Raw genomic sequence first — 19432 nt, forward strand, 5'->3', positions numbered from 1 at the left:
CTGCAGCACTGACTCCTGAATGTTCTAGAACTCAATCCCTCTGCAGCACTGATTCCTGAATGTTCTGAATGTTCCAGAACTGGGTTCAAGCGCTGGGCATCACATGTGAATCGGCTGGATCTGATTGATGTGGTGAAACACGCAGGCAATCTGATGTTCAACGTATGGGAGAAGATAGATATCCCTTACTGTAAGGAAACACAACACACACACACACACACACACCTACCGGCTTATATTGCAAGGGTTATGTCAGACCTGTGTAGTACCATCTGCAGACACACACACACCCACCAGGACAGAACCTTTTCTGCAAATAGCATTGATGCACACTAGGGTGCATCATTTGCCCCAATTTTGGAAATTCAACTTGTACCCAATTTTAAAATGTGACAATACTAATGAAAAGAAAATGTGTAGAATATTAGCTGGATTGAATAGTATCTAAGGGGTCCACCAAGCCTCTAAAGTTGCTTCTTAGCAGAGCCTGTATCCCCGCTCTGGAAAAATCAGTTTTTCATAAATAACTTCCAAAATAATGCATTTAGGCCTACAGTGTCAATGAAAGTTGAATATAAATGTGGTTATTGCGCATCTTTTGGTACCAGTGATATCTCTAGCTTCATTGGTTTCTAAAATATTCCATTATTCCCCTATTTTTAGCTTTTCTTTGTCCCAATATCTATAAAAAGCAGATGTGAAGGTAGTCCAGTCATGGTCTTATATGAAAATCCTTTTTTTTTCATATTGATATCAGTATAAATATAAGTATATATACTCTTTTGATCTCGTGAGGGAAATTTGGTCTCTGCATTTATCCCAATCCGTGAATTAGTGAAACACAATCAGCACACAGTGAACACACAGTGAGCTGAAGCACACACTAATCCCGGCGCAGTGAGCTGCCTGCTACAACCTGCGGTTCCTCTCGTACTGAGCAGGATTACCATTGCAACAACACATCATCAGTAGGGTAAAACTAACCTGTCTCACGACGGTCTAATCCCAGCTCACGTTCCCTATTAGTGGGTGAACAATCCACACTTCATTTTGTCTCCATCTTTTACTCCATCCCCCACTCTTGAAACGTTTGTGTATGCTTGTTTGGCATGCCTGAGTGTGTGTGTGCGGCTGTACAGAAAGTAGCCTACTGGTGCTGAAAAGGTGAATAGATTGTAGAATAGCCAAAGTTGTAGTAGCATTGTTATAAAACCTTTAAAATCTCTAAACAATCACAAGTAGGGCAGTTCATCACAGTTCATCCATTGCAACTGGATTGATGAAAGGTCACTTACACCTGTAGGCTACATTGTATTTGGGAAAAGCAAAAGGTATCAGCATAATTTTATTTATTTATTTATTTATTTATTTATTTATTTATTTATTTATTTATTTATTTATTTATAAATAAACAAAAACATCTCTGTCAGTACCATGCCGTTTTCAACAGCTATCAAAAACAAAGGTCATTTTTGGATGGATGGATTTTTTGTGAATGTTTCTTCTTCTACATAAGATTTTAGTCATCTTTAGTTCATGTAATACTTTATTGTCAATGCACAAATTAAGTAACAGTAGTCTGAAACGTTATTGTTAATGCACAAATTAAGTAACAGTAGTCTGAAACGAAATGCTGTTTTACATCTAACCAGTGGTGCAAATAACTGACATGTCCAAATGGGCCTTGATGAAATGCGTCGCTAGACTGTTCATACACATTTTAACGGGCCAAAGTTGAAGAGCTGTTGTCCGTTATTGTTCTGCATTGAGGTCCATGGCTAGTCTGGCTTTCACCAGACCAAGCTCAATCTTTTAAAGAAGCCATATGCAAGTCTGGTTATTCCTTCGCTGTTTCTGGGTTTTGGCTAGCATTTTTCACGACATAGCTCCCCCTGCAGCTTCGGTAGCAAGTGACTGCTACACTAAACCCCCACTAACTAGCGAGCTAGCCATCAAGAAACCAAGCTAAACACATACAGGACTCACAATAAAACGGTCGAGCAAACACATTGTTCAAGAGACTATCAAACCACATTACAAAAACGAAGTTCACCCAAGGGTAGGCTACTTACAATTTCAGCAGCAACAAAGCCAAGTCGAAGTCCGTTTTGCAGTCTTCTTAGAAACTACAATCTTACTACATTTTCGAGGCCTTCCGCCGAGTCACATCCGGATTTCTTCGGTCCGAGACCAGAAAGTTGCATATTCGGTTTTTCCACGGAGAAGCACTAGGGGGAGACGAAGCACCCACCAAACGACCCAAAAAGTGTTGTAGAACCATCAGAACGACTCTCAACCTGCATAATTAAGGTAATTTTTGCTAAAATTGTTGCATAGGGCCTCTTTAAGAAATCAAAAAATAAATAGCGGGCAGATCAGGCTGGGTTCACCCAGCCAAGTCCATAGGCACCCGATATTATTTAATTTTCCGATTGAGATATCCATGCTCTGGCTATTCTAAATGCAAAAATGCATCAGGGAGTTATGACAAAACTGTAACTAACAAACTAGATCCTAATAGAAAGCTGTTAGCTTCCTTAAGCTACAGGTAGGCTTATAAGGTAGGCCGATTTACACCATAAATTGTCAATAGGCTATGCTGGCGACACAAATAAAATCTCCTTTGGAAACCAATGGCTTACGCCTTACAGTAGCAAGCGGACTTAAACTGCCATATCGTGGCGAAAAGTTGTAATAAAATTCAGGCAGCTCCATGAGTCAAGGAAAGCGCGAATGAAGTAGCCACTTCTAAATGGGACCCACTACACAGTAGCTTAAGGTGTGTTGCTAAATCAGCCATAATGAAATTAAGGTGTCATTGTTTGGATACTTCACACACACGTGCTCTTTAATTTCACAGACTACAACTACCAAGCTGGAATCAAAGCACATCGATTCCCCTCTCACACCCTGCACGCACTTACTGTAACACAAAATAAACAGGCATCTCAGTCTCAAGCATGTATAGGCAAAACTGTATCAGACCGGTGTAACGTTGGTAAATCTTCCATTGCACAGAATGATTTTTGTAGCACGTGCAACAAATGACAGTCGAAAGATACAATTACAGTGCTGCTATCAATTTGCTTGCTATAACTGCATTTATAGTTTTCTATGCAATCAATCAAATTGGCCTCCATCACTCAACCAACGCTAACGGTAACATTACCTAGGTCCTTATTGATATTATAAGATTAACGTACCTGCAGTAAAAACCAAGCATGTCCGATAAACATCCTCAGATTTATTTCGGCTTCAAGAAGAAATGGGAATTACATTTCATGTGAACATCGACCTATCCTTATTAGACGTTCTCTGCGGTAAACAGTCCTTGTAGGAAGCGTCCATTGTTTTTCCAACTTCCAACAAAATTACGTCTCACTGCAATGATGCGCCATCTAGTGGACAAACGACTACTTATTGCCAATACTGGAAATGCAGCCATGATGATGATGATGAATATTTATTTTGGCTTTCTTTTAATCCTACTGAATTTGTAATTATGTATCGGCCGTTCTAATACCGATAGTATGTGGGTGCCTGTGTGTGTGTGCATGTGTATATGTGTGCACCGCCATCTACAGGCCAATGAGTGTACAGTCACTAAATGTACACATAACCTAATTTTTTTAGGACCCCCCCATGGATGAAATTCTACGAAACTTGGCATACCCCCAGAGAATGCCAGGTCAATCATACACATAAAACATCTTAACTGAAGATAGGGGCGATTAAAGCAGAATAATATTGCATTTTCATTTTTCATACATCCTGTATCTGACCCTATGAATGCATTTGTCATGTACAGACCTTACTGTCCTGTATCTGACCCACTTCATGCATTTGTCATGTATACAGACCTTACTGTCCTGTATCTGACCCTATGAATGCATTTGTCATGTATACAGCCCTTACTGTCCTGTATCTGACCCACTTAATGCATTTGTCATGTATACAGACCTTACTGTCCTGTATCTGACCCTATGAATGCATTTGTCATGTATACAGACCTTACTGTCCTGTATCTGACCCACTTAATGCATTTGTCATGTATACAGACCTTACTGTCCTGTATCTGACCCTATGAATGCATTTGTCATGTATACAGACCTTACTGTCCTGTATCTGACCCTATGAATGCATTTGTCATGTATACAGACCTTACTGTCCTGTATTTGACCCACTTAATGCATTTGTCATGTATACAGACCTTACTGTCCTGTATCTGACCCTATGAATGCATTTGTCATGTATACAGACCTTACTGTCCTGTATCTGACCCTAGGCAGATGGGTCAGGCCCTTGAGTCATGGATCTGCTCGAGGTTTCTTCCTATATGTATCTCCAATTCTAGGGAGTTTTTCCTCGCCCCTAGCTGTTACCCATGGGCCTTCTTTTCTTTTCTCTGATTGTCTAACACTCTGTAAAGCGGCATGAGACGTGTAATGTTTTGGCGCTCTATAAGTACAATTAAATTGAATTGAAATTGAAACTTCATCTATATGCTAGTCTGGATGGGTGTTTGTGTATGTGTCTGTGACGTGTGTTTCTGGCAGACGCAAGCTCAGGACACTGAGAAAAAGATCCGAGCCGAGTTCAGGAGTCTCCACCGGTTCCTTAAAGGTGAGCAGGTCATCAGGCTAGACACCCTGAGGCAGGAGGAGCAGGGAAAGTCTTGTGTGGTGGGAGAGCGGATGGAGACGCTGGGGAGGCAGATCGCCTCCATCTGAGAAGATCCAGGCCAGCGAGGAGCAGATGGAGGCTGCGGATGCCTCAGTCATGCTGGTGAGAGCCTCTGAGTGGCACCAGTGGAGCTCCTCTAGTTCCTCAGTAGGACAAAGATGAGTGATTATAACTGGTTCCCGTGGTGTCTGTGTTTGTGTGTGCATGAGTGTTTTGTGTGTGCATCCGTACATGTTGTTGTTTGTGAGTGTGTGTGGTGCAAAACCTTCATTATCTGTGTGTGTTTGAGTGTGTGAAAAACAGAATGAGATCAAGAATAGACGTAATAATGATGCCTAACCTTTTTCTGGTGTACACCGTTTTCTGTTTTACAGAATTACAAAACCAGTTTGGGCAGGTGAGTTATTCTCTCTCTCTCTCTCTCTCTCTCTCTCTCTCTCTCTCTCTCTCTCTCTGGCTATCTCTCTGAACCCAAACAACAGCACTGAATTCTGAATGCTATTCTATAGTGTCCAGTGCACTGGAATCTGGCAAAGAATGCTGGAGATTGTACAGTGAGTATGCACACAATGTGCAGCGTTTAGAAGGACAATCTAAAATCTATCTCCCATTCGCTTCCTGTCACTCTCCACTGTCCTATCATTAAAGGCATAAAAAGCCCCAAAAATATATTTAAAAAAAAAGAAGGACAAAAACGACTAAACTACCTGGCCACAATTCCCAAATGGAAGAAACCAGGCACTGAGCTGCACTGAAGTTTGTCCTTTTGCTTCTCTTATCTTCTCAAAGGAGCTTTCATTCATAGTGACCATTTTGGTTACCTGTCCTGCTGATGCACAAGCTGACACCTGGGTGCTCTTTTGTTGAATATGAGTTGGGGCATAGAGGTCTGTTCATCTGCTCATGTGTTGTATGGTGAATAAACTTTTAGCCTATGTGAAGCAAAATACCTTCTTCTTTTCAGTCTTTGTTTGCATTCTTAAAGGTGGCTATCTTACCCACGGGTGCAGCAGCCAAAGTAGATGAGCTAAATTAGATGTTTTGTCAGGAAAGAGTAATTTTACATTCCACAGAAGTGGTAATGTCAAGTTCAAATCAATTTCATTTTGCAAGATGTTATAAATACAGACCACCAGCCATACATTGCTATCAGTTCAACATAGTGGGGCTATTAAGCTCAACGATCTTGCTTTTTATGAAAGAAGCATGAAACTTTCAGGGTTTGTTCTTGATGACCTAAGCTTTAATTTTAGATCTGGAGGCATTCTCAGTTTTACCTCTGAGGTCAGATAGAGGTAATTAACCTCTGTAATATGTTGTGACACTACAGGTGAATGGGGTAAAAAATGTAAATAATAGATATCCCCATGAAGAAAGTTTCTTAGTTGAAAGTTGAATACTCATGTTAAGCTAAGAAAAAAAATATTGAAAGTTTTTTTTATATTTTATATATTTTAATGTTTAAATATGCAAATTAGTGTCATGCATCTTTCATAAAAAGCAAGATCGTCCTTATTTTAAGAGCTTAACAGCCCCACTAACAGTATTGTATCTATTTTATCTAGATTCTTTTCAGAATTCTCACCACACAAATGTGATGTGACGTGAAGCTATAGCCTACATTGTGAATATTTTGGCAAATTATCAATTATGCACACTTCAGCCCAGGAATTATCGATTTGGGTTGAATGCAGGTTCTTGAAGCCTCACTCCAGTCCTGGTGGTGGCGGTAGCATGGCTTTTTATTATACATCTGTAGGCTCCTACACTTCAAAATCAGAACGAAGTAAAAAAAAAAGCACGCGCTACTGGAGAGCTAGTGAAAGCGCGGCACCCGTCCGGGAAACAAGAATGGCCTCAAAACGTCCTTTTCCCGAGGACGACCTGAGTTGTCCGGTGTGTCGAGGGGTGTTTCAAGACCCCGTTATCTTGACGTGCTCACACAGCATCTGTAGAAGTTGCGTGGGGCAGTTCTGGGAGGTAAAGTTATCGAGAGAATGTCCAGTGTGCAGAGCTTCTGCATCGAACGATCCACTCGTCCCAAATCTTATTTTGAAGAACCTCTGCGAGAGCTTGAAAGACAGGAAAAGAACAGCGACCGAAGGGCAGTGGAGTCTGCACAACCAAGAACAGAATCTCTTCTGTGTAGACACTGAAGAGCTTGTGTGTTTGGCCTGCAGAGACTCCACAACACCCACTTTCACCTTTCGTCCCGTGGATGAAGTCGCCCTTGATCTGAAGGTGAATTTGATTTATGTCATTATGTGGACATCAATCCATATAACATTGTAGGCCTACTTATATGAGGACCTCTCTCACTTTTTCTCCCAAACACACGCGCACATACACTTATTATGGTTCTCGTTGTCCATTTCAGAAGGACCTCAGGAAAAAGCTCACCCCCCTGCGGAAGAAGATGAACAATTTTAATAAGGCCAAACAGGCGTCTGTTAAGGCAGGCGAACACATTAAGGTAACAGTATAAAGATGAAAGTTTTACAGTTTTTTTCTGATTGCTTAAGCACATTTTTTGTAACTATGGCTTTTTTTTTGCAAAACTCTATACACAAATAGGAAAACCTTTCACCCAAGCAGCAAAACATTGTAGTTCTCTTGCAAAAGCTAACACACCTTGCTTAACTCTTCACACCTTCGTAAAAATTGTGTTTTCGTACCAAACAGTAAACACAAGCCATCACAATAATAAGCACACAATGTGCCAACTACACACTGATGGTATGAATAAAAAACACATCTGGCTTTTGCTTTCTCTGTGCACAAGGTAGACTATGTCAGTTTGAGATCATACTTTTGTCATAGTTCTGTAAACATACAGGGATCCAAACTTCAAGTATTGGTGTTTATTCACACACATCAAAACAAACACAAGTGTGTTTTTCCAAGTCAAAACACAAAATAGCAATTTCACTGAGACAAAACAAATCAGTCTACATCAGGTCGTCTCTCTCAAAATTCCGTCTACATCACATGCAATGTCCTAGTCCAAGGCACCGGGGAAAATATATTCTGGAATGCCGTATCCAGGCCTGACATGACAATATCCCCACATGTAGACTGATTTTTTTTTGCCTGTAAAAGGGCTATTTCTTTCTCTTCTTACCCTTCCTCTTCCTCCTCCTCTTGCTCCTCCTTTTCCTTATCCTTTAACTTCACCTCCTTGTCCTTGTCATCCTCTCCCTCTCACTTCTTCACTTCCGCGTCCTCTTCCTCCTCTTCCTCCTACTTATTCACCTCCACATCCTATTCTTCGGCCTCCTCTAATTCTTACTCCTCTCACTCTTCCTGCTCCCTCCATTGTACATTACCTGTGGCTTATTTATGGTGCTTAGGCTGATTACAAAGTTAACTAATTATCTAAAACAGGTTTCACATGAGAAAGTGTGCCAGAATGCCAAATAATAGCCATACATGTGTATAGATTTGCTAGGAGTGTGTTGATCATTTGGAAATTGAGTGTAAAGCATGAGTTGTGTTTACAGTTCCGCAAAAAGAGTGCTGTGCAGTGAATTGTGCCTACAGTTGTGCAAAGTGTGTGTTACAAAATTGCAAACTGAGTGCAAAGCAGTGTTTGTGCTTTTAGTTTTGCGAACTCAGTGAGTGGTTTTGCTATAAATATTAATAGTTTTAGAAATTGTGCTATAAGAATCACGGTTGTGTTTAAGCATTCAGAAAAAACTGTAATAGAGCCAAACAGGTGTGTGTTAAGACAGGCGAACAAATTAAGGTAACAGCATAAAGAATATGAATGTTTAGGAAACAGGAGTCTGATATGACCGCTGAACATTATGGTCTTCATAGTATGAAGAAACTCCTTTAAGTCCAACTCTGCCAGACATCAAGTCCAAGCATAATGCCTATCTCAGGTCACAATGAGCAATTAAGTACCCCATTTCCCCATGTCTCCTAAGGTTCACATACAGTACTTTCCTTTTGCCTCTACAATCTACAGGTTCACATACAGTACTTTCCTTTTGCCTCTACAATCTACAGGTTCACATACAGTACTTTCCTTTTGCCTCTACAATCTACAGGTTCACATACAGTACTTTCCTTTTGCCTCTACAATCTACAGGTTCACATACAGTACTTTCCTTTTGCCTCTACAATCTACAGGTTCACATACAGTACTTTCCTTTTGCCTTTACAATCTACAGGTTCACATACAGTACTTTCCTTTCGCCTTTACAATCTACAATATGGATTGTGGTGGGGGTGACTGACCGCTCTCATTCACTCAAACTCCAACACCACCATACAGGGAGTGTGTGGGGTTTTCAAAGTTTTAAAAGGTAGTGAATCAATATAGCAAAAATTAAGGCCATTGAGAGTATTAACATGTAGTAATTGTGATTTTATGAGGTATTACATTTTGTTTACTATTTTTTTAAGACCCAGATTATCCAAACTGCTGCTCGTTGACCTGAGGTTCCCAACCTTTTTTGGCAGGTGACCTTATTTTGATGTCACAAAACGTTGGCAACCCCAATCTAGTGTTGCATGGTGTACCGATACTAGAAAGGTATCACAATGCTTTCACACAAAAAAAACTATATGATTTCCAACCTAATTTCAACACTGACCTTGATCTAGCCTACTTTGGCTAAGGTAATTTATTGCCAAAACAGAACACAATGTAGATGAACTAACTAACTAACACACAATAAAGGACTTAATCACACACAAACTACTATTTTACTGACTATAAAAATAATAACTATGTAGGAAGTTTAGAAGTTTAGAACCCAGAATTGACCTGCGCACTACAAAAGTGCTCCAAGTTCAACACAAATCAATCACTCAATACACTTGGAGGAGGTCTGTGTCCGTTCTTTTCCAGATATTTTAGGATTTCGCCGTGGTATCGTTTCAGTATTGAGTATCGAGATATTTATGAAAGATATTGTATCAAAGACTATGAAAACTATCAAACACTACTCCAATCATTCACACCATGTTATGAGAGAGTGCATCTCATCTCTGCTGTAACATCCAGTTTAGAGCGGCACTTTCCCCAAATGTCCTAGCAAGCTAATTCTACTAATTCTAATGCTACTTTAGAACGTTGATCAAACATTATTACACATGATGATCTCATGTGGGATGTCTAAATTTATTTTTACATAACTACATTGTACACTGTAAAACCCCCATGACATCCAAGTTAAAGGAGAATTCCGGTGTGATATTGACCTAAAGTGTGTTGAAACGGAGTGTGAACGTATGTCGCATAGCTCATCTCGGCTTGCCCCCTGCACTCAGAAATCTGGCGCTAGTTAGCCGATGCTACCAACAGTTTTTCGAGGGGGGTGCCTCGGGCATCAGCCTAGCCATGCAAATAAATCACTGTTTTACACCATTTACGAGGCTTAAAGTAGCTCCATACTTCATTCTCCTTTAAGTAACTAACCTTACCATTCATTACAATGAACGATCCGATTAGTTACTTAACTTGGATATCATGGGGGTTTTCCTCTCCCCCCCCCATGGTGTGTTTGATCATCACACTGACGCTATGCGTTCATTGCAGGCACAGGCGGACGATACAGAGAATAAGATCCGTACGGAATTCCGTAGTCTCCAGCTGTTCCTTGAGGAGGAGATGATGACCAGGATAGACGCGCTGAGGGCAGAGGAGCGTGACAGGGCTCTCAGTCTCGGAGAGAGGAGGGAGACGCTGGGGAGCCAGATCGACTCCATCTCGGAGAAGATCCAGGCCATCGAGGAGCAGTTGGAGGCTGCGGACACCTCAGTCGTGCTGGTGAGAGACAGCCTTAGATAGCCTCAGTACAATCCCGCACACCATTGTCGAACTATTGTAGGTAACAATGATGCCTAATCTGTCAACACCTGTTTTCTGTTTTACAGAATTACAAAACCACTTTGCACAGGTGAGAAATCTCTCTTTCTCCCCACTCTCTCTCTCCCTCTCTTTTTCCCTTCCTCTCTCCATTCCTTCCTCTCTCTCCCTTACTTCCTCTCTGTCTTTCTCTCCCTCCCTCCCTCCCTCTGTACATCCCCCTCTCCCCCTCCTGCCCTGTTTACACCTGTTTTCTATTTTACAGAATTACAAAACCACTTTGCATAGGTGAGAGATCTCTCTCTCTCACTCTTTCACCCTTCTCTCCATTCCTCCCTCGCTCTCTCTCCCATACTTCCTCGCTCTCTATCACCCCCACCCCCCCAAACCCAACCCCATCCCACAGCAGCACTGACTCCTGAATGTTATTCCAGAGCCCAGTGCACACTCCAGAATCCAGAGAGGGTTTCAGGACCTCTGATCAATGTGGCAAAGCACCTGGGCAACCTGAAGTTCAAAGTCTGGGAGAAGATGCAGGATATTGTTCAGTACAGTGAGTACTAATGCACTGTGTGGCGTAATTGTGAAGGGTGTTCAGTCTAATCTGTGTCTAGCCCTTAAGCTGGGCAATACCAACTCAGGGAGAGGGGGAAAGAGAGGAAGGGAGGGAGAAAGAGAGCGAGGAAGTAAGAGAGAGAGAGCGAGGGAGGAATGGAGGGGTGAAAGAGAGTGAGAGAGAGAGATCTCTCACCTATGCAAAGTGGTTTTGTAATTCTGTAAAAAAAACTGTGAGTAAATCACTTGTGATGTAGAGCCAAAACTTAGTTTATGCGCTCACACAGTCCAAGGGCCAAGATGCAACTTGACTTCTTACAGTATGTGTGAAACTAGATGTACCGCATAGCGGTACACAATATGACCGCCGCTCAGTCCTGTACATCCGTTCCGCGAAAATAAATCACACTTCAATTTGTCTCCATCTTTTACTCCATCCCCCACTCTTGAAACTTTTGTGTATGCTTGTTTGGCATGCCTGAGTGTGTGTGTGCGGCTGCACAGAAAGTAGCCTACTGGTGCTGAAAAGGTGAATAGATTGTAGAATAGCCAAAGTTGTAGTAGCATTGTTATAAAACCTTTAAAATCTCTAAACAATCACAAGTAGGGCAGTTCATCACAGTTCATCCATTGCAACTGGATTGATGAAAGGGCACTTACACCTGTAGGCTACATTGTATTTGGGAAAAGCAAAAGGTATCAGCATAATGTTATTTATTTATTTATTTATAAACAAAAACATCTCTGTCAGTTCCATGCCGTTTTCAACAGCTATCAAAAACAAAGGTCATTTTTGGATGGATGGATTTTTTGTGAATGTTTCTTCTTCTACATAAGATTTTAGTCATCTTTAGTTCATGTGATACTTTATTGTCAATGCACAAATTAAGTAACAGTAGTCTGAAACGAAATGCTGTTTTACATCTAACCAGTGGTGCAAATAACTGACATGTCCAAATGGGCCTTGATGAAATGCGTCGCTAGACTGTTCATACACATTTTAACGGGCCAAAGTTGAAGAGCTGTTGTCCGTTATTGTTCGTGCAAATATAGGCTGATTCATGTTCCCTTGCATTGTGTAACTGAGGTCCATGGCTTGTCTGGCTTTCACCAGACCAAGTTAATCTTTTAAGAAATCAAAAAAATAAATAGCGGGCAGATCAGGCTGGGTTCACCCAGCCTAGTCCATAGGCACCTGATATTGTTTAATTTTCCGATTGAGATATCCACGCTCTGGCTATTGTAAATGCAAAAATGCATCAGGGAGTTATGACAAAACTGTAACTAACAAACTAGATCCTAATAGAAAGCTGTTAGCTTCCCTAAGCTACAGGTAGGCTTATAAGGTAGGCCTATTTACAACATAAATTGTCAATAGGCTATGCTGGCGACACAAATAAAATCTCCTTTGGAAACCAATGGCTTACGCCTTACAGTATCAAGCGGACTTAAACTGCCATATCGTGGCGAAAAGTTGTAATAAAATTCACGCAACTCCATGAGTCAAGGTAAGCGCGAATGAAGTAGCCACTTCTAAATGGGACCCACTACACAGTAGCTTAAGGTGTGTTGCTAAAGCAGCCATAATGAAATGAAGGTGTCATTGTTTGGATACTTCACACACACGTGCTTTTTAATTTCACTTTTTAATTTCATCAATGCACATCGATTCCCCTCTCACACCCTGCACGCACTTAAAACAAATAAACAGGCGTCTCAGTCTCACGCATGTATAGGCAAAACTGTATCAGACCGGTGTAACGTAGGTAAATCTTCCATTGCACAGAATGATTTTTGTAGCACGTGCAACAAATGACAGTCGAAAGATACAATTACAGTGCTGCTATCAATTTGCTTGGTATAACCGCATTTATAGTTTTCTACAAATACAATCAATCAGATTGGCCTCCATCACTCAACCAACGCTAACAGTAACATTACCTAGGTCCTTATTGATATTATAAGATTAACGTACCTGCAGTAAAAACCAAGCATGTCCGATAAACATCCTCAGATTTATTTCGGCTTCAAGAAGAAATGGGAATTACATTTCATGTGAACATCGTCCTATCCTTATTAGACGTTCTCTGCGGTAAACTACAGTCCTGTAGGAAGCATCCATTGTTTTTCCAACCCACTTTTAACTTCCAACAAAATTACGTCTCACTGCAACGATGCGCCGTCTAGTGGACAAACGACTACTTATCGCCAATACTGGAAATGCAGCCATGATGATGATGATGAATATTTGGCTTTCTTTTCATCCTACTGAATTTGTAATTATGTATCGGCCGTTCTAATACCGATAATATGTGGGTGCCTGTGTGTGTGTGCATGTGTATATGTGTGCACCGCCATCTACAGGCCAATGAGTGTACAATCACTAAATGTACACATAACCTAATTTTTTTTAGACCCCCCCATGGATGAAATTCTACGAAACTTGGCATACCCCCAGAGAATGCCAGGTCAATCATACACATACAATTTGGTGCAGTTCTGAACATCTTAACTGAAGATAGGGGCGATTAAAGCAGAATAATATTGCATTTTCATTTTTTACGGGGGGGGGGGGGCGGTGCAAATCACAAATGAGTGATTATGGGCCAGGTTGATGTGGGCCCTTGAGACCAACATACCATAAAAGATTCTTCATCCTTGGTGCCACGGTTCAGGTAGTTATTTAGGAAAAACTGCTTTTTTTGCGGTTCGGGGGGCCCAGCACGGGGGGGGAGTGGCCCCCGGGCACGAAACAAAATGTTTCCGTAAAAGTCTAGTGGGGCTACATACCCACCAAATTTCATGTGCACCGGTGTTTCGGTGTCCCGGGTATCGTTGACCAAAAATTCAGGAAGTAGATGACTGAAAAAAAACAAAACTTTAACAATCATTATATGACCGCTTCGCTAGCGGCGGTCATAATAAACTCCTTGAACCCCCGAATCCAGAGCTATGTGGCTATTTCAAAGAAGAAGTTGTCAAAGTTTGTACTGGCACACAATGCTTTCCAAAGAGAAATGCCTTGGCCATATATGCCCTTCTGTGTGCTGAAACATCTAAAACAAAGAGAGGCACCGGCGTATGGACACGCAGCTGTCTTGGAATATGTGGACAATATGGTTTAGACATTTTGTAACTGGAGGTTATATCAAGGCTGAAATGGGTGACACCTCGTCGGTGAACTGTTGAATAAACCAATGACATGCAACCAGTGTTAAATTTGAATCTATCTATATTTTATTAATTAACTTTGGTCTGACTCTGTCCACTTTGTGTGTCTGACACAAGTAATGTGTGTTCTCAAACGCCAGTTTAAACTTTTTACTTTCTGTAAATAGACCCTAGGTTGTTCTAACCCCAGAACTATTCTTTAAGGTTGTGCAGAATACTATTTGAAGGGTACCATCATTTTTGTCAATACTATAAATACAATAAATGTTTTTTAATACTTCATAATAACATTTGATAAATGAACCATACATTTTTCAGTATCCATAGGTGTGTAGATTTTAACAAAATCTAGTTTGGTTCTTACCGCTTTTACTGCCTGAAATATTCGATTTTGTTTACCACGCTCGGAGTTTAGTGCTGGGCTGGTGGGTGTTTATTTCCAACTTTTCTCATGGCACATCAACAGTTAGACCGAGAATTCTCGACGCAAAGCAAAATTCCACTGGAGCTCCAAGCAGATTTGTACACGCAGCCTTACAACACTGTTTACATCTCTTTGAGTCACGGTAAAATGTAATTTTCGGTACATAGCTAATTTAGATACACTTATGATGTGGGTGCTTGCGTTTCTTTAGGAATCCGCCGTCTTGGTTTGTATAGAAATTAATATTAAGTGACAAATGCACGTAAGAGGTTGGAAATACGGGACGGTTGGTAATAGTTGTTAGGCTATGTGCGGGATGTGGCAACTTTTTTATGAGATAGAGAGACCCCATTAAAGACAAAAAGATAATTTGAGCACTGATATGCGTAGTAGAAGATGGAAGGGCAATGAACCTTGAGCTGAGAAACTCATGTACTGCACACTCTGTTTCACTTAATCAAATGTACCATCAGGTGATGGAAATCAACAGATCATGCATGCTCCCCCCCCCCCCTTCTCTCTGCAGCTCCTGTGATTCTGGACCCCAACACGGCGTTTTCACGCTTGATCCTCTCTGACGACCTGACTGCTTTCCGAGATGGCTTATGGCCCCGTAAGGGCCAGTGTCTCCCTGCCAACCCGGAGAGACTCAAGGACCACGTTGGTGTGCTGGGCTCCGAGGGCTTCAAGTCGGGCGTCCACAGCTGGATAGTGGACGTGTACAACAGCGCGACATGGTTGCTGGGCGTGATGGAAGAGTCTGCCCAGAGGCAGAGAGGCGTTCGCTGCCATCCAGAATACCTGTACCTGGAAATGGAATCGGAATGCGCGCCAGTCTACCGCGCATGCTTTCCACCAGATCAGTTAGTGAAAATCAAATTGCGGAAGGAGCTTCTGAGGGTTACGGTGACGCTAAATTGCGACGAGGGAATGCTAACCTTCACTGATAGTATGACCAACAACATCATACACACCATCCAGCACACCTTCACCCAAACAGTGTACCCGTTCTTCAGCACCATCTGCCCTGACACTCCTCTTAGACTCCTGCATATGAAGATCTCTATAAACCTACAGTCAGCCATGGGCATCAACAGATCAAAATGTGATCTTAAATGGTAGAGGCAGCAGAGTGTAACTGGACCAATTTGACATCCAGTGACAACGGGAATACTTCCTGTTTGTTTGTTTATTCGAGTGTTCGCTGAGGAAGACTCAGGCAGGTTTGTTTTGTGTAAAATGTGATCTTAAATGGTAGAGGCATCAGAGTGTAACTGGACCAATTTGACATCCAGTGACAACAGGAATACTTCCTGTTTGTTTGTTTGTTTGTTTATTCAAGTGTTCACTGAGAAAGACTCAGGCAGGTTTGTTCTGTGTCCTGAGGAAAATAAAATAAGGAATTAAAAACTGCGTGTTTGAATGTGTGAGCTACTTTTTACACTATATCATCTCTTCCCATCCTGTTGATAACAGCCTTTTTGACTGGTATTGGCTATTGATAATAACATTTTACCAGTGGCTGATGTTCACCTGTTGCATCTTGTATCAAATCTACACTAGCCAGTGGCGGACGAAGTACACAAATCCTGTACTTGAGTGAAAGTAGAGATACACATGGTGAAATGTTACTGTAAAAAAGTCCTCCTTTTACATTTCCACTTGAGTGGAAGTGCAAAAGTAATGGCCTACAAATGTACTTAAGTATCAAAAGTAAAAGTCCTGAAATATATTATGAATAACAGTTGCATTTACTATTGTTGAAATGATTCGGCACAGACATAGGCATTCCTTGAGCCTTTCTCCTTCATTCAAGGACTAAATCAACTAAGAATTGTTGTATGTAAAAATAACTAAAACAAACCAATGTGACATCTTCTCTTAGATACTTCAAAGTAACTACTTTTTGCTTTGTTGAATGATTTACACTTTCAGACCAAATCAAGACGTTCCCTTTTGTGTTTGCTAGTGTCATTGTCATATCTATCATATTGTTGTCTATCATCATTTGCTCGATGGCATCATGAGGCTATGGTCAAGGGGTTAACAAGGTACAGTAAATAGTGGATATAACAATAATGTAGCGTGTCTAAGTTCTTAAAAGTAGTGGTCTAAGTTCCTAAATGTGTATATGGTTCTGATAGGCTCTGTACCTGGGCCAGGGTTGGGGTACCGCCCCCTTCCGGGGTAATGTGTGTAGTTTTGGGGGGAAAAAGGTAGTGGAGATTACGAGGAGGTGTGTGAGTTGGAGCTCCTATTCGTGAGTGTAAAACTGTGTTCTTGTGGCGTGGCTGTGGCTGACAACAGTCAACATTAAACCCGGTTAATGGTAAACGGTCTCTTCATTGGCACCTAACGTTACAATAACATAGGTTAGGCAACACCATTATTTAAAGCATAGATCACTTAATAGAAAATACACATATAATTGTAGGGTATGATTATGTATTTGGAAAGTCTTTTTTTCCAAAAGGAACTTCAGCTGTCACAAAATGTAGTGGAGTAAAAAGTAAGACGTTTGGCCTAGAAATTACTGGAGTAAAAGTAAAAAGTTAAACAAAATAGAAATACGCAAGTAAACAGATACATGAAAAAGCGACTTAAGTACAGTAATTGAGTAAATGTACACAAGTAGGCCTAATGTCCGCCACTGACACTAGCTAAACACTGTTATGCATGGCCATGCAGATTGGGTTTATGTGTTTAATGTCATTCCTTTATGATGGTGGTTTGTGTGCGGTGGTATTGTTAACGTTTTTTTTTATGTAATTATTACTTAAATTTGAGATTAGGTTGGCAGAAATCGCAATGACATAGACCAGGCTTGGTGGCTGACACTTGAATAACCTTTCTCCACATTATTACATATAATAGGCCTACAGCATAGCATTTAGTGTATAATGAAAGTGAATTGTTTGGCAAAATATTACAGCGGAGTTTCAGCACCTTTGCGAGGTTCGTTCTATGGGCTGAAATGCCATCACATTGTTGTAAAGTAGGTTTTAAAAGGCAGCACAAGTGTTTTTTTGCAGTTGAGTTTTTGCCGTTGTGTTCATTATTTTAGAGCTACCAGGTAGGATAATATGGTCTCAGTAGTTTTGATTAGCCTTCACATTCAGACCAGTAGGGGGCGGGCGACACCTCACCAGCTCTACACTTTATGAGCACTAAACTCCCGAACACCTCATCTGCCGCGTGTTTTATGGTTTTATGACTAGATTTATTCAAAGAATAAATGTACGATTAGATTTATTCAAAGAATAAACCGCCAAAATAACCGAATTTGCCACAGAGGACGTCCTCAAAAACTAAAATTGAAGTGAAAGGTTTGTGGCGCATGTCTATGAACGTTAACGTTAAAGATGAACTGAACTGGAATTTGAAGTAAAGGTGATATAACAGATGTATTTTATTTCTTCTCATTGGTACAATGATTAAAATGGCTGAATTTATTAAAAGGGATAAAATTGTACGTTAAAAGTGGTGTTGTTGTTACACGGGCGCCGCCATGTTGGATTTCAACAATCGGCTACGTCACTGGCATGGTAAGCTACTCTGCACTAGCACTAGCAGCCATAGCAGATAATGAGTCTGAGGCTAGCTGACATGGCTGAGGAAACTAACATTAGGCCTAGCTGAGTTACATATTGGCCATAAGCCATTTATCATAGGCTAGCCTACATCACAAAATCTCATACAAAATGAAACCAAACTAGTGAAACAAAGGCGAACACTTTAACAGGGGAAATTAATTTGGCATGAATCATACTGAACGCTATTTTGTCAATGAGCAGAAACACACACGACATTCAAACTATTGATAAGATGTGCACTATGGAAACTGGTCTGTAACTTTGGACGAATAAATGCCATTGACTTGCCATATCCTGACTTAAAAAACCCTTTTCTTGCTTTCTTTATCGCAAACTCGGTGGAACAGCTTGTAGTCTTTTTCAATTCATAGAAAGGCGAGCCCACAGTCTATGTGCCATATGAGCCTAAGTTTCAACTTCGGCTTCGTTCATTCAATGCAGTCACTGGTCGCAATTACAAGTCTGGGAAGGTTCGTTCAATCGTTTAAAGTTTTAAGTGCAGTAGCCTATCTGTCCCCTTTGGAATAATATCTCGAAGTAGCCTCAGGTGAGGTCCAGTGTTAGATAGGCTACCATACGATCCAACCTAGGAAAGGGCTAGCAGCTAACACCTTGGAAACACTCTTATGTCAAACTCCACAAGCTAGCACTCCGACCATAGAGAGTATAAACCATGACTCCGACGATATCACAGATCGATAATAATGCTTTTACTAGCTGGTAACTAAACCACAGCGGGTCTGTAAACAGAATCCAATGTCCCTTTCTACTCACCCTGAAGCCAGTTGTTCACCGTCTCAGGACAGATTGTTGATGCGAGGGAGTTTAACTCGCAGTACTGCTATCCAAGAGACTCGTGCAATATCAACATCCACAAGGTAAAAATCTGCAAACTCTCCACTAACGTTAGCCTAAAATAAACGGCAAACTCGTGTATCCTCCGTGTATCTGGGGTCAACTTGGGGTAACGAAGTTTTTAACAGTTTCAAGGGAGGGAGAGAGAGAGCCCGTGTGAGTTGCTGTTACTAGTGCCAGTAGTCCATACTGCGTTAGCCTACATTGACGTGACAATGCGTGTTATATAGCTTATTTGTATATGCACATAGCCTTCGCATAGGCCTAATGTAGTGGTGGTGAGTGAGTATGCAGTTGTGTGGAGGATGTACAGTAGGCAATGTATGTGTGTGA

The 19432-nt window shown here is 41.1% G+C and overlaps 1 protein-coding gene across 1 annotated transcript; it reads left to right on the forward strand.

Annotated features, from left to right (window-relative positions):
* The first annotated feature begins 6534 nt into the window (after nt 1-6534).
* On the forward strand, nt 6535-15911 carry LOC143099520 (E3 ubiquitin-protein ligase TRIM35-like). Its single transcript, XM_076262482.1, has 6 exons — nt 6535-6924; nt 7061-7156; nt 10232-10462; nt 10570-10592; nt 10936-11054; nt 15178-15911. Exons 1-6 carry the CDS (start codon nt 6535-6537, stop codon nt 15771-15773), a joined length of 1455 nt encoding a protein of 484 aa, XP_076118597.1. The 3' UTR covers nt 15774-15911.
* The last annotated feature ends 3521 nt before the right edge of the window (nt 15912-19432 follow it).

The sequence above is a fragment of the Alosa pseudoharengus genome, unplaced genomic scaffold, assembly GCF_046254945.1.
Source record: "Alosa pseudoharengus isolate Yale_2024_CS ecotype anadromous, Long Island Sound unplaced genomic scaffold, YU_APseudo_1.1 YU_APseudo_1.1_scf_3, whole genome shotgun sequence".
NCBI lineage: Eukaryota > Metazoa > Chordata > Actinopteri > Clupeiformes > Clupeidae > Alosa > Alosa pseudoharengus.